Source organism: Ostrinia nubilalis, chromosome 28 (assembly GCF_963855985.1).
Source record: "Ostrinia nubilalis chromosome 28, ilOstNubi1.1, whole genome shotgun sequence".
Classification (NCBI taxonomy): domain Eukaryota; kingdom Metazoa; phylum Arthropoda; class Insecta; order Lepidoptera; family Crambidae; genus Ostrinia; species Ostrinia nubilalis.
The window spans coordinates 6,311,117-6,333,301 of record NC_087115.1 but is presented as its reverse complement, the minus strand read 5'-3'; the positions used below and the strand labels follow the sequence as shown (position 1 = coordinate 6,333,301).

The 22,185-nt window shown below is 39.6% G+C and overlaps 1 protein-coding gene and 1 long non-coding RNA gene across 2 annotated transcripts; both read right to left on the bottom strand.

Moving 5' to 3' along the window:
* Positions 1-7,207: 7,207 nt before the first annotated feature.
* LOC135085323 (uncharacterized) lies at positions 7,208-8,962 on the bottom strand. The gene is made up of 2 exons (XR_010260068.1): positions 8,350-8,962; positions 7,208-7,543 (listed from the first exon to the last, which is right to left on the bottom strand). It is a non-coding gene; the product is annotated as an uncharacterized LOC135085323 (long non-coding RNA).
* Positions 8,963-10,962: 2,000 nt separating this feature from the next.
* On the bottom strand, positions 10,963-22,116 carry LOC135085226 (zinc finger protein 497-like). Its single transcript, XM_063979982.1, has 8 exons — positions 22,078-22,116; positions 21,906-22,015; positions 21,275-21,388; positions 19,587-19,718; positions 18,788-18,859; positions 17,051-17,267; positions 12,605-12,751; positions 10,963-11,106 (listed from the first exon to the last, which is right to left on the bottom strand). Exons 1-8 carry the CDS (start codon positions 22,114-22,116, stop codon positions 11,002-11,004), a joined length of 936 nt encoding a protein of 311 aa, XP_063836052.1. The 3' UTR covers positions 10,963-11,001.
* Between the last annotated feature and the right edge of the window lie 69 nt (positions 22,117-22,185).

Sequence of the window (22,185 nt, the reverse complement as noted above, 5' to 3'; positions counted from 1 at the left end):
AAATATGAAAGTTTGTGGCCCACTTTTTGTAAATCGACAACATAATTATAAACATTTTTATAGTAACTGTTACTAATTCAACGTTAAACTTAGTGATCCGTATAAGGAACGCTAGTAATATGAGCTGCGGTAATTTGTTGTTTTAGCGCATGCCTTCGAGGCCCTTTACTTTAAATGAATTCATTGAAGAATTGGAGAAAAATGAAGATGAGTGTATCCCTAACTCAATCACAATTTTCCCGCCGGAAAATCCGGAAAATTGTAATGGTGACTTAACCAAAGAGAACTCTGGTGATGAAAATAAAGTGCCAATAGATTTGCCTGGATTATAAATGAGAGCCCACATAGAAATCACTAGAGAATTCTTCATTCAGTGATGATGAAGAAGACTGCATCCCATTAGCTTAGATTTCCAATGATGGCCTAGACAGGGTCAGTCATGTTTGAAGATATGAAGAAATTACTGTTTGTAAATGAGATGATTTAGTGTGGTTACAGTTGCTTCAAATGCATTGAAAATTGCGCCAACTGTCAAAACCAAGAGATTTTCTCTGCCACATAAACAGAGGAGAAGTATTTTCACATCTCAAATTCAGCCACAACACACATGCAATTAATTTTGCAAGAAATATAATATTACCCTTTAACTCAGAAAATGTTTTGGGCATAATTATACAGTTCACACTACTGGAATAAAATTTGAAAAATAATCAATTTAACTCAGAATATTATTTTGTTAATGAGTATTCCATATTTTATGCAAATACTTTAGTAACTTACGCAAGTCGCAAAGAGTTAGGTATTATCTCTAAGTTCATACAAGTGGCCGTACATATTACTAGCGTTCCGTATATCAAACACCATTTTCCAGCGTTTCCGTAAGACCAATATTTTTTTATTTATTTTTCCTGTTGCCTTGATGCATTAAATAGCCGATATATGCAAAATCACAGGAATCGTAAGAAAAAAGGGATATCCGTAACAACTGGGTTAAGGTACCATAGATGTGGGTTACGTAAGCCCTCAATGTCAACTTTTGCTCAAAACAAAAAAAGGATTTTTAATTTCATAAAGAAATAAACCAACCAACCACTCATGTTTGCTATCATAATCAGAGGTGGAATTGTGTAAAGCTTTGTTATCATTTGACAGTTCATAACGTACGATTATTCTGTCAAACTCTGTTTAGCGGATTTTATCATATGTTATGAACTGTCAAATGATTACGATTGCTTTACACAATTCCACCTCAGATTTAGGATATCATGCCACTTGAGGCTTTATTCCAGTAGTTAACTACTGAGACACAAGCTTAATTAAATGACTTTTTAGTGAAATGGAAAGAAGGTAATAGGAAAACCACTTTTTTTAATTTTACACTCATGTTTGCTATCATAAATCAGAGTACTCAGCAAAATAAAGATTAGATTTGATGGTATAAATTAGTTAGCAGCCAGCCATGTATCAATGTTATTAATCTTTGAATCAATAGTTTTGGTATTTAGTACTGCAATCTGTAATATTGAAGCTAGTCTCTATATTGCCTCAAAGTTGATAAATAGAGGAGCAGAAACTCAGTCCGTTATCTATGTTTATTAGTTTGTTTTGATAAAAAATTGATGACTAACACGAAACAAAATATTATGTTGGTTTACATGAAATAAGTAGCGTTTATTAACGCATACGTACTTCTATTATGTATTTAATGTAATTAGTAAACGTCTAAACACTTTAAAATTGAAATTAATTAGGAAATATTTACCTCTACTCCAGTTAGGGTCTCGTAGGCTGAATTTAGACGATAATTGAACATATCGTACAGTTTAACGCTTGTTGATAAACACAGACGGCATGCCAGTGTTTCCTCCATGATTTTAGCAATAGTTTCACACAATTTTATTTACAAAATTGATCTTTTATTCGTAAATACGTCTCATTTTTGGGGTTATGTTTTGTTTGGTTGGCATTTGACAAAAAACGTCAATCAAGTTTCGATTAGATTAGATTGAGCATTTACGAAGCATGTTTTTTCACCTCAAAATCATCCTTTTTTACCCGACTGCGCCAAAAGGATGGTGATGTTTGGTTGGGAGTGTGTTTATGATTTTCTTTAGTAGGCTTGATAAATTTGAACTTGCATCGTTAGGTGTCCGACCCGAATCGAACGAACTAAAAAATTACACCCTGTATTTTTATTACATCGATCGTTAGGGTTGTATAAGGATGAAATCTCTCTAACAAACTTGATAAATCAAATAAAAAGAAAACCATGAAATCATGGGTTATTTAATTATGTTACAGAAAATTGTATGGTATGGTAGTGAATTTTCGAAAAAAAAATCGAAAATTATTGAATGCAGTTCTCTTTCTTTTCAAAAATAAAGGAATGTTTTCTTTTTTTAAATTTTCTATCTCCTACAGTATTAACCGATTGAGTCCCAGACGACATTAATTAATGTCATAACAATTGATTATCTATTGTGTCTAGATTCGCGGAGCTTGAAGGATTAAGAGTACTTTCCCTCCAGGTGGCATTACAAAATTCCACCCTGTATATCTTATCATTCCTACTCAGTATTTATTTATAGTAGGGTAAGGTGGGGCACAATGAAACAAAAAAACGTTTTTTGTTCATAGAAACAAAATATCTCATTATTTTAATAAACTCTTTTCAAGAAAATGTACATTAGCTATCCCTTTAATAATCAACAATATCAAACTACATGTTTCTATAAGTAATCTTAAATTATTGGCACTTTTTCGAGATCAATTTTTTGTTGTACTGTGCCCCAGATCTGGGGTACAATAAAACTAGGGTAGGGGTACTATGAAACAGATTGGGGCACAGTCCGTAAACACTTCGCACTTTGTAGTTGGGCGTATATCGCACGATCTGTCCCTCTTCTTCTCGGTTTTCTTTTTTTTTTCTTGAAATACCTATACAATGTGCTAAAATTAACATTTTACAGATTTTCTGCTTCTCTAAGTTTTACCTCCTTCAACTAAGGCTACTGCTTCTTTCATATCTGCTTCATTAGGAAGTCCTATATCCGTTTTTCTTTTCCGGTTACGAACCATTGTGGTGTTTTCTAAAAACAAAAAACAAAAACTTATCTTACACTGAAACATGTTTTACTGTGCCCCGTTTCACTGTACCCCATGACCCCCTTCAATAACACAAAAACATATAACATTCTTTAGGTTATAAACACCGGCCTTCGTCTGATGTCAATATTACAAGAAATATGCAAGAATTATTAAAAAAATAGCCATACATACCTTTGGTAAACAGTGTACTAATAAAATCGAAAACTTTTTCGTGAAAAAAGATACGAATTACTTTCAAAAATCAGTTTTTTTGCAATAATTCAACAGGCAGCTTTCAAATTGAGGAAAGACAACTGCACCATGATGGCAGTGCGAACGCTTAATAAAGCAGTGTGGCCAGTAAAAATAAATTGATAAAAAGAGGTAGAAATATTAAACTTGTTTTACTGTACCCCGTGTGTCACTGTGCCCCCTGTAACCCTACCTACCTAATTAAAGGTACAGAAGTGACTGATTTTAGACTAACCACTCTGGATTGAATTTAATTTCGCTTAATTAAGTATGTATACAGGGTGTTAGGTAAATGGGTATATGAGCCGACACTAGCCCATGTTAACATGGTCATATAAATGGTATGGTGAAGTCAGAAAATTGATATCTTCATTTTAATTATTTTAATTTTCATACAAATTACGGATTTTATAAAATTTATTTTGTATGAAAATTAAAAAAAAATAAAATGATGATATCAAATTTCTGACTTCACCATACCATTTATATGACCATGTTAACATGGGCTAGTGTCGGCTCATATACCCATTTACCTAACACCCTGTATAGGTAGATAATTACCTACCTTTAACGAAAAAAATATACCACGTAATAAACTACAAAATAATAAAAAAAATTAAGAGGATATAGGTAGGTAAGTACCTAAGTCCCTGTAAGGGAAACCCGTCTTAACTTTTGTAAAGCAAGTTTTGCAGAAACCTATTATAAAAAATTTAACAGTGAATTTATTGCATTCTACAACAACAGAGTTTAGGTACCAAAATTGCTCTTTTGTTGATAAATTTATAAATAGCAAAACCGGACATTGCACGTGCAGCATTTTTAACAAAAATGGTATTTTCTTTTGTTTAAAAACAAAAATATTCATCTCTGAACAAAAGAAATCATCTATAAGGCCCGGAAACAAAAGGGAGGGCTTATCAGAAGGTAGATTTACAAAAAATGGTAACTACCTAGGTACTTTCCTTTTTTTAAAAATACCATAATTTTAGAGGCGTCTTTATGACACTTAAACAAATGAAAGATTATACCTGACAGAGGTTGGTGTAGCAACTATCGTTTTATTTCTTACTCAGGCAAGTTAGTACGCTCGTGTCCGCGCCAGCATACACCCACGTCTTACCTACAACTTTTTCCGCGACCTCACCTCTCGTTGCCACCGCTGCAACTTGTGTCTATCCAAGATACAACACAGTTAACAACTGGTGATATCCAAGTTTGCCCCAGGCAAACTTAAAGTGACTGTTTCTTCGTGTAATAAATTGTGAATTTGTGAAAATGGCGCGTCAGGCAGCTCGTCGTAGCTTCATCGAGCTCATGGAAGCTCCCAGTGATTGGTACCTCGAAGTCAACGACTCGATTATGAGCCTGAACTACTTGCAGAGCGAAGAGGTCTGGTTCAGGAAGAGTCCTAAGCAGCCAGCACCCGAACAAGAAGATAAAGAGACAGGGCGAAAGTGTCCAGAAGATTCCAAAGTCATATGTCAGCCGTATGAAGAGAACCCGTCCCTGATACTGAGCACAATTCAGCTCATATACACCGTCGCTACGGGTGTAATAGTAAGGCCTAAACAACCGGCCGATACGACCGACGATTTTGAGTGGAGAGATGCCATAAGTCCCTATTTTAACAACGTTTTCGTTGATATGGGAAAAAATCTCTCCCATAAAACAGCTGGAGAGCTATGTCGGGCGGTGTTCTCAGAAAAATTGCTCAGCGGGAAGGTGATTAATTTATTTTTTACATCATTCTTCCCGCACTACCTAGAAAGAGCTGAGTACTCGTGGGAAACCATAGACTTACTCAAACGTGCTCACACCGCCAGGCCTCTTAATTTCCGTCGTCTCTTCGCTCGACACCTGGTCAAGAACGTCAAAATACATAAGCGCGTACTGCAGGACTTCGTGGTGAACATTGCCGAGGACAAACGCGGCCTACTTATGGACGCGCTGCTGATAGTAAAGTTTTCATCAAAGCAGTTCGTCCATAATCTGGTCACTATCAACGCTCTGTTCCTCGGCAGTGACCTGTCACCGCCTGTGGTCTCCTACGTGACATCATACCTAGAGCAGTACGCGAGTGATTGTTACAATAACAGGGACTTTGGTAGGTTACTGCTCTCTGTTATTAAGAACAAAGGTAAAACAGGAGGAATCTTGACGTATAGGGAAATCGCTGAATGCCATGGGACGGAATACAAAAGTTCTTGTCTGGCGGTGTTAGACGATATTGAGCGAGAAAGGTTTCTAACTGAAGACCTGGTGATATTAACTCAACCTATAATAATCCCTGAAGTTTACCGCGACCTTTTTGACGGGATCGAATAGTTTTAAGTTTTGTATTTCTTGTTTCCGTTTCCTTTTGTTTAATAACTTTTTATTTTGTTTGTATGTTTACTTTTCTTGTTTGTGTGAATATTTTATTCAATTTTTTTACTTCTTTATTCTCTGTCATAATTTAGTAGCTTGTAAATTGTATAAACCAAGTTTCTTTTAATAATAATTCTTCTTAAGTGTAGATAATGTAAGTTTGTGTCGTCAACAATAAGTTTTATTAGTTTTAAGTTTTTACTTGCTTTGTGTCTATTTCTCTTCTTTAATTAACTTAATCTAATCATTTTATTTATTTAAAATCTTTATTGCACACATAAAAACAGTGGTACAACAGGCGAGCTTAATGCCATGTGGCATTCTCTTCCAGCTAACCAGAAAATTAGACAAAACAGAGAATTTAAGTAGGCGGTGCAAAATAGTACAAATACAAAAAAACTTATACTAATATAATACATAAAATATTATAATACAATAATTATAATATACAAAATATATTACCTACATAAATACATACATATACATAATATAAGGTGGATAACGAGAAGGTTTAAGAGAGATCAAGACGACGAGATACGTTCAAGGAAATGCTTGCGCACAGAGTATTTAAACACAAACTTGCTGGGAGCCTGCCTAATGTTCTCGGGAAGAGCGTTCCAAAGGCGAATAGATTGGAGAAGGAATGAATTAGAGAGGAAACCAGTGCGGTGGGATGGGGTAGAAAGAAGAAGTTTGTTGGAGGAACGAAGTTGCCTTACATGAGTTGAACTTAAAAGAGTATACTGAGATTTAAGATAGGAAGGAGCATTAGGGTCGTTTAAGATGGTAAAAAGTGTAGTGAGAATTCTGGCATTACGCCGTAGAGGAACAGGTAGCCATTTGAGCTCAGATCGGTAGGAGGAGATGTGATCATATTTACGTAGACAAAATATGACACACATCACAATCATTTTTTATGCTGTCTTCTGTTTCATCTAACCTTGTATAATTTGAAGCGTGTAAATGCTTCTTTTTTTAAAAAATAACTTTCATATAAATAAGTGTAGTTAATTTTAAGTGACGTCAATAAATTAATAACAGCGCCATAATTACTTTTAAGTCATGTATTTCTTTTTTTTTTCCTTTGTACATTTTTAGTGTTGTATATTTCTCTTGTATATCTTTACCTCCGTCTTTTGTATAATATTAATTAGTTATTTATAGTAGTATAATAAGTGTGTGATGCCAACAAACTTCGTAAATGTATTCTTTTATTAAACCTTAGCTGCTTAGTGCTAACTAGATGGCGCTATTTCCTACAAAATTTAAAAAAATGTTTTTTACCCGACTGCCAAGAAAGTCTAATTTGTTGTAACTGTAATACATTCTGTTAGTTCTGAAATAGGAATAGAATTTATAAATGCTCAAAAATAAATGATTTATTAACATAGTAATTTGTTTTCAATTAAAATCCTATTATTTGTTGTCAGATTTTACTCAACTATAGACAAAGAAGAGTAATAATGTTTTTGGGAAGGTTTTCATAGAAACAACACCATACAAATCTTGAAATTTATTTTATTTCATAATAGTAGTATGAATTTTCTCAGGCTTAGGCGATAAACAAACATTACACATTATATAGGAATCAAACAAACGTTCTTACAATATTTGTATTTAGAAAAATAAATGTTTAAGCCTAAGCGCAGACCACCGACTTTCAGTCAGTATGGAGATGTATGGAAGTGCGCACATTACACCGATTTGGTATCGGCCGATTCTTCATACAAATTAAAAACGGGCCCAACTATCGGCCAACTAAAAATCGCTGGTCTGCGCCTAGGCTAAAATAATGTTGTTATTTCAGTCAGCGTTAATAAGTAGTTCATGACACCTAGCACAGTAGATAAATCAAACAGTACGGAAGCTTCATACAAACGCTCGAAATCAGACTTACGCACACAGACGCACGCTTTACACGAGCTCTAAGCGAACCTCGCAGTCCATCCGTCGCGGGTGTCGCGCGCGTTGTGTTTTTAATAATAATTTTATTGCATGCGCTGTCCGCTGTATTTTTAAAAACATGCCACGAGTGTATTGCGTAGTATACGGCTGCTTGAACTCGGCATCTTCAAAACCAGAACTTTTATTTTTTAAACTTCGTAATAATTCTGAATTGTAAAAATGATTAAATATTACTTTTTAAATAAAGTGCTTACATCTGATTTTGTAATAGTTCTTTTTAAATTACGTAATTACGCTTTTTAACAATTTATGTGTTCTATTTGATAAAGTAATTTGCTCCGCACCACGCTTTTGTACTAAGTGATGAACTGTATTTAAAATGAGGCAATAGGTATGTGAAAGTAAGTATCCGGTATTTTATTTATGAGAATAGATCTTCTAACGGCCTCTAATAGTACTTAATCAATTTATTCGATTATGTATTCGATCATTATAGAACCTAATTAACGTTTTATTTTTTTTGTTAACTACTTAGTCAATTAATTTATTCCATTAGGTACCTATTTGATAATTAAAAAACCTAAATAAACGTTTTAATAAATAAGTAAGTAAGAACCCTATTAATTTTATAAAGATTAAGAGTGCCAACCCTAACACTCAGTCGAAGTGTAGGTATTTAACTCGCCGAAAGGGCTAAGTTTCCGTACTGCTTTAGCTCATATATATACTGTGCACCTAGTGACCAAAAAGTTGAGTCCAACTGTACCAAAGACGTATTGATAACTTTTTGGCTATAGATCGTTTCATCCACTCGGCCGCGCGCAATGTTTGGTCCCGGTCGCGCGGGGTGCGGGGAGTGTGGTCCGAGCAATCCGTAAGGCATTACTGTAGTGTGCGTGTGCACTCATGGATCATTTAGCGCAGTGTTTTTCAACCTTTTTCATAACACGACCCCCCTAGTATGAAAAAAATTTTGGCGACCCCCCGACCGTTCGCGTTTTTTTTTCATGCATTTTATAATGTTGCAAATATGTTTGTAGGGACCGAATACTTCAATCCATACAACATTTGCACAATTAGATTTCGGATTAATCTGTCTTTATAAGAAGGAGGTAGTTTTAGTAAAGTAACACTGATTTAGCGTGTACCGATAACACTCAACATTAACGGAAGAATGAGGACTTATTTTAACAAACCCATCATAATAGCAGATTTGACATTTTGGGAATTGGACGTTTCTGGAACAGGACATTTCAGGAATTGGACATTTTGGGAATTGGTCATTTTGAGAATTGGACATTTTGGGAATTGGACATTCCGGGAATTGGACATTATGAAACCGTTGGACATTCTGAACCTGAAGCACAGAATAAGTAATAGTACAGGTACAGAAGGATTACTCCGCAAGACGATTTAAATAAATGCGAGTCTTGCTACGACGCGATACAGTGGAATTCAGCTCGCACAGCACTACGTACTTACAATTTTATTCAACTACAAGTTTTGTCTCTTTCTATCGCGTGCCTCTGAACTCTTCTTACGTTGTTAGGGTTGCTCTTGCTGTCTAGTGAAAAATTAATTAATCTACTTATATGTAATGAGGTACGTATGTAGGTAAGTACGCATTCATTATGGAAAACCTTGGTAGGTTAGGTTCCTATGCTATCCTAAGAATTATTGATTACCTACATGACCAACATTCAGCATCTTTGGGAAGCGAAAAAAAGATAAATCCGGTGTAGATTTCTTTTCGAATTTAAACACCCGAACCCCGCACAATATGTATTTCTCTTTATGTCCATTTTTAAATAATACTTCGATCATAGAATTATAATCATACTACAACGCACGCCAGCGTCCTGACGGGCGCGCGCGTGACACTCGACTGATATAATACCCGCCGGCGGGGCGCTTCGCTGTAGGTAATTATCGGATGTACCGCGCGGAGTGAGCCAGGCCTGCCTGAAGGGCGTCCGAGTGGATGACACGATCTATGCTTTGGGTGCCTACCGCTGACTGCACATGATGCGGACTGCGTTCACTTTGACCTGACCAACTGACCGCAGACCGCAACAACATTTATTATTTTCTAACCATAAACATTAAAAAATCTTGCAACTAATAATTTATCGCTGGGCACACAAATTAAAATAATTCATTACTATTTACAATAGACTATTTGACGCCATTCCCAAATAATTCGAAATCACACTTCATTCTGGTCTTAAAACATAATTAATTTTAAATTAAGATTTTTGGTTGCATTGTAATGCGGGTTTTCGCGTATGAAAAATCGGCCAGATGGCAATACGTAGACGCGAGGTCCAAATGCTGCATGATTGGTTATTTTTGACATGACATTGACAGATATGTCAAAATCCACCAATCACGCAGCAGTCAGACCCCACATCCACGTCCCGCCATCTAGCGGATCTTTCATTCGCGAAAACCCTCATTGAAAAAAGTAGTTTGAATTGACAAAATAGCGACGTCACTTGCTTGTATTGCCAATTTGCCAGACAAAATCTATGGGAGTCTCGTTTTGACAGTTTTAAAAAGTACCTACTTCAATTTATTGGTGGTATTTGGTGCTGACAATAGTGACTGAGTTTCTTGCGCTGCTTCTTCTCAGCACTGGCCCGTTTTTTGCCCCGAAGCAGTGGTAGGGTTAATACTGGGACGTGTAAAGTGCTTTTTAAAAGCCTATTTGCAAAAATAAATGAGCTTTTTTTATGTCAAATCTAGAGATATAGAGAGTTCTAAACTCAGTGTCGCATTAGAAATTCACACACACAAAGTAATCAAAATATGTGCTCATTATCCACTGAGGTATGAGTACTCAACGTTCGAATAATCTTTAGTACTACGCAAGCAATGTAAACTGTTTACATTATGACGTCGCTGCTGCCATCATTGCATTCACGAGAAATGTGTTCTGTTTTTGGGCATATTGCTGCGACACCGGCCACGCCCCTTTCGCACATCTCCCTTTAGTTACTATGATGTGTGTCAAATAGTCTAGTAACTATAAGCCGGTCTGTGAGCACGTAGAATTTTGTCCAATGACCCCAAGCTACCCATCCTTATCGCTCGCGCATAATTATGTTGCTGTCGCGCTCGCACACTCACTGCGGGCGCCCGTCGCACAGTCGCTCGTGCTCGTGCTCACAGACCGGGATTTAGAAAGAAAGAAAGTTTTTTTTATTTAGTTCAAATACAGTGGGTGCACATTATAATCGCAAACCAGTCGAAAAGTGGTCGAAGGTTTTTTTTTTTGTATGGAGTTGACATATTCGGTTTTCGATTCGATCAAAAAGTGCATTTTGTCTAGACCCACTGGTCGGTGGTGGTGTCGAATAGTCTGTTTAGTAACTAATTCACTACAAATCAGGCAGTAACGTGGTAGTATATGTCGCAAGGCGGCGGCGCTGATCGCCATTCTGTCTTCAGGTTTTGTTCCTTGGCGGGCAGAGGCTCGGGCTCCGGATCCAACTGGGACAACAACATAATTATTATGTTAACGCCATCTAGTTCAAACTGAGCGAAGCTTGTAGTATGGGTACCGAATAACGGCTATAAACATGCTATAGGTCTAACCAGAGTAAATAAAAATGAGTAGATCACCTTCATAGAAACGCACCGAGCGCGGTTTGTATGTGAGCGCGCCAATACGTATGCGGCGCGCACGCACACACTGACAAAATTTTGCGGGGATTAGCGGGGTCACGGAATAAGGGGTGTTCCGCCGTATTGGCGCGCTCATATACAAACCGCGCTCGGTGCGTTTCTATGAAGATGACCTACTTATTTGTATTTACTCTGGTCTAACGCTTAACTCAGTTCCTGAGGTATGGGAGCAGCACGAGAGAGGTGACATTGACATATTATGACGTGACAGAGCATCAAAATCTGAGGAAGATCTAGTCACGCTGACATTTTTGACGTTACGACGACGCTCCCAAACTCAGGCACTGACTCAGTTAAACGCTACACCTAGGCTATAAATAATTATATGAGAATTATTTATACAGCGCCACCTAGCGCCAAAGTCAACGAATCTTGCAGAGTAAATACCAGACAACAGTTTATTTTTGTAAATAAGTTAAGGCTACAGTCTCCTTTTAAGGCCCGATTCGACTGACTGGCACATTGACAGTTTCAGTATGGGAAATATGTCAAAATTGACGATTTATTCTGAGATTTATATTTTACTCTTGTTTGCTCGAATCTACCCTAAGCGACTCAAACGTTCCTATCGACGCCATACGCCGACGTCAACGTTTGAAGGAGACCACAACAGTACATTTCTATAGCAAGCATTGTGACGCTGCCTACGGCGTTTATAGGAGACCATAGCCCAATAGGAGACCGTAGCCAAAGAGTTTAGGCTTGTTTTAGTGTGACGCGGACCGTCCGGTGCGGACCCGCTCCGCACGGCTAATCTGTATGAACTTCTAGGGAGCGTTTTAGAGTAATGCGGTCCGGAGGAACCGCTCGCTCCCTAGCAGTTCATACAGGTCGGCCGTGCGGAGCGATCCGCACTGACGGTCCGCGTGACACTAAAACCAGCCTTACACATTAAAAAATTGCACACTCCGGGCACAGAACCCACTGACCTTAATATTAAAAAGATAAAATTACTTGGCTTAAAATTTCCGCACCGACTGTTATACTACAAGCAAATTAATGCAAAAAAACACCTGATGGGAGGCCTTCAAGCTATATAAGGCCCAGAACAGACGGTGAAATGCAACTGCAACGAAACTGCAACTGCTAGTTACTTTTGAGTTGCATCTAAGTTTCTGCCATAGCGTTCGTTGAGAGACGCATGACGCGACCAGTTTGAAACTTTCAGTTTCATTCATCAGAATCATCACAAAGTTGCAGTTTCGTTGCAGTTGCGTTTCACCGTCTGTTCTGGGCCTAAGTAATTTTATTTTTTAATATCTAATTATGGATTTCAACGCCTGATACTAATAATAACACTGACCTTATGCCGTCTCCGCATCTTCATATGCACAAGCTTGACGTGAGTGAGCATCGCTGTGCGCTGCGAGAATCCACGCCCGCAAGTAGCGCACGCGAAAGGCTTCTCACCCGTGTGCGTTCGCACGTGGTTCGTTAGGACGCTTTTACCCTGGCAAAGTAAAGACAAATGTACGGTAAATGTTAGAAGAAAGCGATTTCTTGTCAAAGAATTTTGAAGCTTATTGCATCCGCATAGTTTGGTAGGCATAAGTTCAAAATGTCTCGTCAATTTTTGGACATTCGTGTGCACTGTGCGTGCATGAATTATGGTTCGTTAGGACGCTTTTGCCCTGACAAAGTACAGACAAATGTACGGTAAATGTAAGAATAAAGCAAGTTCTTGTCAAAGAATTTTGAATCTTATTGCATCCGCATAGTTTGGTAGGCATAAGTTCAAAATGTCTTGTCAATTTTTGGACATTCATGTGCGTGCATTAATTATGGTTCGTTAGGACGCTTTTGCCCTGGCGAAATAAAGACAAATGTACGGTAAATGTTAGAAGAAAGCGATTTCTTGTCAAATTATTTTGAAAGTTATTGCATCTGTATAGTTATATACAGTGTGAGTCACGTTAAAGTGTACATATGAAAATAGATGAAACTAGACTTATTTTTATCGACAAAAAAGAGGTCAAAAAATTTTTGAGATTTTTTTAAAAAAAATTATAGAATTTTTTTTCTTCCAATTACTTATTGTAAAGAAAACGTAATAACTTTTAAACTAAGCGGTATATCCTGATAAAATAAAAACAGTAATAATGCTAAATAACAGGCGATACTAAAAAAATACATAAAATACACAAAACATGCCAACAAATAATAAAAAATGATACTTTTTGAAAAAAATCAGCTTTTAAATTCGTGTTTTTTTGGTTATTTGATAAATTTCTCCAAAAAATGCCCCTATAACCGGTGGTTTTTATTACTTTGTATTATTCTCTATCGTATTACCTTCGTAAAACCAAAAATCGCATGTCTCTATCCCTATCACAACATTTGCTATGATCGTTTGAACAAAGGCCTGCCACAACATTATTCTCCGCTACAGGTAGAGACAATTTTAATTTTAACTAAAATGCTTATTTTACTTCGAAATCTTTTGTTTTTATTTGAAATCTAACTTGTCTTTATCAAAATTACAAATCTAGAGCCATTTTCAGTTTCGTTGTTAACGAAGCGTTGAATGGCGCGCCCGGAGAGGCTTAGTTCAAACGATCATTGCAAACGTTGTGATAGGGATAGGGACATGCGATTTTTGGTTTTACGAAGGTAATACGATAGAGAATAATACAAAGTAATAAAAACCACCGGTTATAGGGGCATTTTTTGGAGAAATTTATCAAATAACAAAAAAAACACGAATTTAAAAGCAGATTTTTTTCAAAAAGTATCATTTTTTATTATTTGTTGGCATTTTTTGTGTATTTTATGTATTTTTTTAGTATTGCCTGTTATTTAGCATTATTACTGTTTTTATTTTATCAGGATATACCGCTTAGTTTAAAAGTTATTACGTTTTCTTTACAATAAGTAATTGGAAGAAAAAAAAATCTATAATTTTTTTTAAAAAAATCTCCAAAATTTTTTGACCTCTTTTTTGTCGATAAAAATAGGTCTAGTTTTATCTATTTTCATATGTACACTTTAACGTGACTCACACTGTATAGTTATAATGGAATGTCGTCCCCTGTCAATCACACCTGGACTCACCTGAGTTGTGTCCCCCCTATCAATCACACCTGGACTCATCTAAGGGGTGTGCCCTGTTAATCTTCCCCTTGACTCATCAAAGGAGTGTCCCCTGTTAATCACCCCTGGACTCACCTCAGTTATGTCCCCTGGACTCACCTAAGTTGTGTCCCTGTCAATCTTTCCCTGGACTTATTTAAGGGTGTCTCCTATCACTTTTCCCCTAGACTCATCTAAGGGGTCAATCTTCCTTTGCACTTATCCCATAGAAGACCACTTTTGTCGCTTTTCCTGTGTAAGTACTTACCCTGAAAGCCTTCCCGCAAGTATCACAGACGTGCCTAAGCGCAGGTTTGACCCCCCTGTGCACGCTGTGTATATGTTTCAATAAGGAACTCCTTGAGGCGAGCGCTGCAGGACAGTCCGTACAGCGGTGTCCTCTAACGCCCTCGTGTTGGATGAGGGTATGGGAGCGGAGCTCTCTCTCTCTCTCTTATTTCCGTGCTCGCTAGGAATACCATTTGGCTCTTAACATCACCTGTAGCTCTTTCCTTGGACTCACCCTAAAAAGCGACCACTTTTCTCGTTTTTCCCCTTGACTTACTTCCTAGAGCGACCATTTCTCTCGCTTTGCCCCTGGACTACCCCTAAAAAGCATTCTAACTTACCCGGAAAGCCTTCCCGCAAGTGTCACAGACGTGCCTAAGCGCAGGTTTGATCCCCCTGTGCACGCTGTGTATATGTTTCAATAAGGAACTCCTTGAAGCCAGCGCTGCAGGACAGTCCGTACAGCGGTGTCCTCTAACGCCCTCGTGTTGGATGAGGGTATGGGAGCGGAGAGCTGTTTCTTAGTCCCCTGTGCTCTAGAAATTTCATACCATTTGGCGCTTAACGAAACCTGGGAACACCCTAAAAAGTGACTACTTCTCTCGCTTTTGGCCTTGACTCACCCATGGAGCGACCACTTTTCTTGCCTTTCCCCCTGGACTCACCCCAAAAACAACCACTTTTCTCACTCTAACTTACCCTGAACGCCTTCCCGCAAGTGTCACAGACGTGCCTAAACGCGGGCTTTATTCCCCTGTGCACGCTGTGTATGTGTTTCAATAAGGAACTCCTTGAGGCCAGCGCTGCAGGACAGTCCGTACAGCGGTGTCCTCTAACGCCCTCGTGTTGAATGAGGGTATGGGAGTGAAGAGCTGTTTCTCTTAGTCCCCTGTGCTATAGGAATTTCATGCCATTTGGCGCTTAAAGCCACCTCGACTTGCCCTAAAAAGCGACCACTCATCTGCTCTTCCCCTTGACTCACTCAAAGAGCGACCACTTTTCTTGCCTTCCCCCCTGGACTTACCCCAAAAACAACCACTTTTCTCACTCTAACTTACCCTGAAAGCCTTCCCGCATGTATCACAGACGTGCCTAAGCGCAGGTTTGATCCCCCTGTGCACGCTGTGTATATGTTTTAACAAGGAACTCCTTGAGGCCAGCGCTGCAGGACAGTCCGTACAGCGGTGTCCTCTAACGCCCTCGTGTTGGATGAGGGTATGGGAACGAAGAGCTATTTCTCTTAGTCCCCTGTGCTCTAGGAATTTCATGCCATTTGGCGCTTAAAGCCACCTCGACTTGCCCTAAAAAGCGATCACTTTTCTCGCTTCTCCCTTTGAGTCACCCAAAGAGCGACCACTTTTCTTGCCTTTGCCCCTGGACTCACCCCAAAAACAACCACTTTTCTCACTCTAACTTACCCTGAAAGCCTTCCCGCAAGTGTCACAGACGTGCCTAAGCGCAGGCTTTATCCCCCTGTGCACGCTGTGTATATGTTTCAATAAGGAACTCCTTGAGGCCAGCGCTGCAGGACAGTCCGTACAGCGGTGTCCTCTAACGCCCTCGTGTTGGATGAGGGTATGGGAGCGAAGAGCTGTTTCTTAGTCCCCTGTGCTCTAGGAATTTCATGCCATTTGGCGCTTAACGCCACCTGTAGCTCTTTCCTTGGACTCACCCTAAAAAGCGACCACTTTTCTCGTTTTTCCCCTTGACTTACTTCCTAGAGCGACCATTTCTCTCGCTTCTCCCCTTGACTCACCCAAGGAGCGACCACTTTCCTTCCTTTTCCCCTAGACTCACACTAAAAAGCGACCAATTATCTTGCTTTTCTCCTTGACTCACCCAAGGAGCGACCACTTTTCTCGTTTTTCTTCTGGACTCACCCAAGGACCGACCACTTTTCTCGCTTTCCCCCTGGACTCACCCTAAAAACAACCACTTTTCTCACTCTAACTTACCCTGAAAGCCTTCCCGCATGTATCACAGACGTGTCTAAGCGCAGGTTTGATCCCCCTGTGTACACTATGGATGTGTTTCAGCAGAGAACTTCTTGAGGCCAGCGCTGCAGGACAGTCCGTACAGCGGTGTCCTCTAACACCCTCGTGTTGGATGAGAGTATGTGATCGAAGAGCTCTCTCCCTTAGTATAGCTAAAAATGTCATATCATTTGGCTCTTAATGCTACCTGGTCTGACTCTAAGCTCGCTTTTCCCCTGGACTCACCTATGGAGCGACCAATATCTCGCTTCTCACCTTGACTTACCCAAGAAGTGACCACTTTTCTCATTGACTTACCCAAGGAGCGACCCTCCTTAACTCACCCAAAGAGCGACCATTTTTTTCACTTTTCCCCTTGATTCACCCCAAAAACAACCACTTTTCTCACTCTAACTTACCCTGAAAGCCTTCCCGCAAGTGTCACAGACATGCCTAAGCGCAGGCTTTATTCCCCTGTGTACACTATGTATATGTTTCAATAAGGAACTTCTTGAGGCGAGCGCGGCAGGACAGTCCGTACAGCGGTGTCCCCTAACGCCCTCGTGTTGGATGAGGGTATGGGAGCGGAGAGCTGCTTCCGTCTCGAAACGTTTGTCGCATCGGGTGCATTGGAAACTGGAGGAAAATACATGAATAAACAAAAATCCTGCGAAAAAATGAACTAAAAAGATAACCATTTCAAACCGGTTTCAAACTGGTCGCGTCATGTGTGGTCTCTCAACGCAATCTATGGCAGAAACTTAGATGCAACTCAAAAGTAACTAGAAGTTGCTGTTTCGTTGCAATTGCGTTTCACCGTGTGTTCTGGGCCTAGTGTTCACAAATGCAGTCGAAGGCATTAATGACTAATTCTTTTGTTGGTGATGTATGTGTCAACGTGAAATTGTGAACTCTGTCAGTTTATAATATAACGCGTTAGATTGTAAACTAACAGTGGGTTAGGTTAGGTTAGATTGTAATTTAACTACGTGAGATTATAATCTGACAGAATTCACAATTTTACGGTGACATATGTATCACTCTCACGATTAAGACGAATCTAACGACACCTCTCACGCTCAAATCGGTTGGGCCGTTTAGGCTGTAGGCCGTGCCAAAGAAATATACATACACTCGAAAAACATGACCCTCCTTCTGGTGCAGTCGGGTAAAAATCAGACATGAATTTGTCAGGAAAATCTCATGGCTTTATTCCTATCACGAACTTTTGCACGCCATTCAAAGTTCGTTGCTAAGAGTGGCTCTAGATTTGTAATTTTTATAAGAACAAGACAAGTTAGATTAAAAATTAAAAACAAAAATGTAAAATAAGATTTTTATGAAATGTTTTCTTACGATAAAATGGGTCTAGTTTCGCTCATTTTCATAATGAAGTTTTAACTTTATGAAGAGTCACATTGTATTTACAAATAGTATTATGTATATTATTATTCATTTATTTAAAACGTTTTGCGTTTGCTAACTACTAAACATAATACCGAAGTATGTACAAAAGGCGAATTTAATACCATACATATGGCATTCTGCTCCTAAAGGTGGATTCGACCAAACAAGAGTAAATATTAATCTCAGAATAAACTTGTCATTTTGACATATTTCCCATACTGAAACTGTCAATGTGCCAGTTATACCAGGAGTTATTCTCGGATTAAAGTTTGGTCGGATCGGGCCTAAGTAAGACATGACAGGTATGATACTGGATGGTTTTTACAATACCCGGCGATAAATATTGCACATCCACCTTTAGAAAGAGACAATCGGCTAATTTCGGTTTCGTAGAGCGTTATCTCTGTCGCACTTGAACAACGACTGACAATGACGTTTTGTCAAAGTGTAAACAAACTTTATCTTAAATGTGTGCAATTGATTTTGTAATTAAATTGCTAACAACTTTTTATAGTCGTGAAAGAAAAGTGGTTCGCAATTTCACAATGTGTTAAAGTATTTGTCGAAGAGAAATACTAAGGGTTCGGACAATACTTTCATTGAATAATGTTTTGACGTTTTGTCAATCGTATAGGTAGTGTGCGACAGAGATAACGCTCTACGAGCCGAAATTAACCGATTGTCTCTTTCCAAAGGTCGATGTGCAATATTTATTTCCGGGTACTGTATGCTACTGTTTTTATACTTACTTAAAGGTCCTCTTGTCTTTATGTTTCAGACTCTTCTGTAAGTGTTGCCGTAAGGTGTGCGACGATTTGAATCTGTCAAAAAGAAAGATAAAAATGTTAAACATTTATTTATTTATAGGGCTATCAACATGAGATACTTTGAAACAAAAAAAAAATAAGCTGAAGGTGTTCTAACTGCTTCCTCCAAAAAAGTTAACCTCACCATGCATATTATTATGAAAGCAACATACAGGGTGGCCAGGGAGTTGACGTTCAAAGCTAAAATTTAGATTTCTTGCATCAAAGTGTATCTAAATCAACCCCATGTATGTTCTACGATTTTGCTTAGTTTATATTGCTGTCGCGCTCGCACACTCACTGCGGGCGCCCGTCGCACAGTCGCGACAGCAATATAATTACGAGCGAGCGATAAGGATGGGTAGCTTGAGGTCATTGGACGAAATTCTACGTGCTCGGCGACCGGACTATAGTTAATTTTGTGATTTATCCTTAACTATCCCCTAAGGTTGGTTTAATTTTTTTCTCACTCTGGACGCTTCTCTAGCGTAAATAAGTAAAAACAAACTACAAGTGCTTGCCAGAGTGAGAAAAAAATTAAAAACCAACCATGGGTGATAGTTAAGGATAAATCACAAAACTAACTCTATCTCCTAAACTAAGCAAAATCGTAGAACATACATGGGGGTGATTTAGATACACCTTGATGTAAGGAATCCAAATTTTAGCTTTAACGTCAACTCCCTGACCACCCTGTATTATTCTGGGATATAAACGCCCAATGTGTTCACAAAAATCTTACTTGACGTCGCACTCCACGCAATAATAGTCCTTAATGTCACTGTGTTTTAGCTGATGATGCTTTATCTGGGCCCGCGTCCGGAACCGCATCCCACACGTGGGACACTCGAAGTTCTTGACGCCTTGGTGTATTCTGTGGGAAAATGGCGGTTTAGTTTGCGCTATAATATTAAATTAAATTGTAAATTTAACCTGTTTTGAGACAAATAAATACTGTTAATTGTGAAAAATCTAAAACGTTAAAATAACGGTATCGTTATGGCCAATGAGCTGTTGTCATAGTGACATTAACGTAATAAAAATCAAACGTGAGAATAGAGTGACGCGCGGTGACGACTCCGCGCGCTTTTGTGCTAAGTGATGAATTGTATTTAAAATAAAATAAGGCAATATAATGTGAAAGATAAGTATCCAGTGTTTTGTTTATGAGAATAGATCTACCGGCCTCTAATAATACTTTATATCTATACCCGGGTCGCGGAACACGTGGAATTTCGTCCAATGACCCCAAGCTACCCATCCTTATCACTCGCACGTAATTATGTTGCTGTCGCGCTCGCACACTCACTGCGGGCGCCCGTCGCACAGTCCCGATAGGATGGGTAGCTTGGGGTCATTGGACGAAATTCTACGTGCTCGGCGACCGGACTATATCTATCTATTAGAAACTGGCAATTTTATAAATATGGTTACTGCCACTTTAACGATCTCCCATGTAGTTCATCATCATCATCATTTCAGCCACAGGACGTCCACTGCTGAACATAGGCCTCCCCCAATGACTTCCACATCGCACGGTTGGTAGCGGCCTGCATCCAGCGCCTTCCTGCTTTACCTATTACCTTTATGAGGTCGTCTGTCCACCTTGTGGGTGGACGTCCTACGCTGCGCTTTCCAGTACGCGGTCTCCATTCCAGAACCTTGCTGCCCCATCGGCCGTCAGTTCTGCGTACTATGTGCCCTGCCCATTGCCACTTCAGCTTGCTAATCCGTCAGGCTATGTCAGCGACTTTAGTTCGTTTACGAATCTCTTCTATTTAATAACAACAATGTTAACAGCATTGTTGTGTTCCGGCAGTTAGAGGTAAGATAGCCAGTTCCTCCGTGGTTGAGGATTCCGGGTGAAGCTCGCTTCCACCTTCGGCCTGATCGTCACTTACCATCAGGTCAGATACAGGTCAAGAGCTTCCACGTTGTGGATTAAAAAATATATTCTATTCTATTCTAATAAATAGCTTACAGCAAGTGTTCGCAGAGCGCGTCCTTATTCACGAAGCTCTTCCCACACTGGTCGCATTTGGGTCGGTCGCCGCTGTGTTCCTCATATGGCCCCTGTGAGTCTTGCTTGATCTAATGAATAACTTACAGCAAGTGTTCGCAGAGCGCGTCCTTATTCACAAAGCTATTCCCACACTGGTCGCATTTGGGTCGGTCGCCGCTGTGATGGTTCCTCATATGGCCTCTGTGAGTCTTATTCACGAACTAAGTGTTAACTATAACCAAACTAAGTCTAGCTCACTACAGAATAATTTGTTTAATTTACACAACATTTTGTTCCTCATAACCAAAGTGTTCGGTGGTCACTTTTGTTGTGTAAGCAGTAACCAAACATTTTTTTCAGTTTGGGTCGGTCGCCGCTGTGTTCCTCATATGGCCTCTAAGTCTTGCTTGATCTAATGAATAACTTACAGCAAGTGTTCGCAGAGCGCGTCCTTATTCACAAAGCTCTTCCCACACTGGTCGCATTTGGGTCGGTCGCCGCTGTGGTGGTTCCTTATATGGCCTCTGTGAGTCTTGCTTGATCTAATGAATAACTTACAGCAAGTGTTCGCAGAGCGCGTCCTTATTCGCGAAGCTCTTCCCACACTGGTCGCATTTGGTCGGTCGCCGCTGTGTTCCTCATATGGTCGCTGTGAGTCTTGCTTGATCTAATGAATAACTTACAGCAAGTGTTCGCAGAGCGCGTCCTTATTCGCGAAGCTCTTCCCACACTGGTCGCATTTGGTCGGTCGCCGCTGTGTTCCTCATATGGTCGCTGTGAGTCTTGCTTGATCTAATGAATAACTTACAGCAAGTGTTCGCAGAGCGCGTCCTTATTCGCGAAGCTCTTCCCACACTGGTCGCATTTGGTCGGTCGCCGCTGTGTTCCTCATATGGTCGCTGTGAGTCTTGCTTGATCTAATGAATAACTTACAGCAAGTGTTCGCAGAGCGCGTCCTTATTCACGAAGCTCTTCCCACACTGGTCGCATTTGGGTCGGTCGCCGCTGTGTTCCTCATATGGCCGCTGTGAGTCTTGCTTGATCTAATGAATAACTTACAGCAAGTGTTCGCAGAGCGCGTCCTTATTCACGAAGCTCTTCCCACACTGGTCGCATTTGGGTCGGTCGCCGCTGTGTTCCTCATATGGCCGCTGTGAGTCTTGCTTGATCTAATGAATAACTTACAGCAAGTGTTCGCAGAGCGCGTCCTTATTCACGAAGCTCTTCCCACACTGGTCGCATTTGGGTCGGTCGCCGCTGTGTTCCTCATATGGCCGCTGTGAGTCTTGCTTGATCTAATGAATAACTTACAGCAAGTGTTCGCAGAGCGCGTCCTTAT

What these genes read in the sequence shown, in the direction of transcription:
- LOC135085226 (XM_063979982.1), bottom strand. Translation starts at nt 22,116, where the DNA reads ATGAGGAACACAGCGGCGACCGACCCAAATGCGACCAGT. An exon ending in CCGACCCAAATGCGACCAGT is followed by an intron (nt 22,016 to 22,077) that starts GTGGGAAGAGCT and finishes GTTATTCATTAG; the next exon opens with ATCAAGCAAGACTCACAGCG. An exon ending in GCGCTCTGCGAACACTTGCT is followed by an intron (nt 21,389 to 21,905) that starts GTAAGTTATTCA and finishes GTTATTCATTAG; the next exon opens with ATCAAGCAAGACTCACAGAG.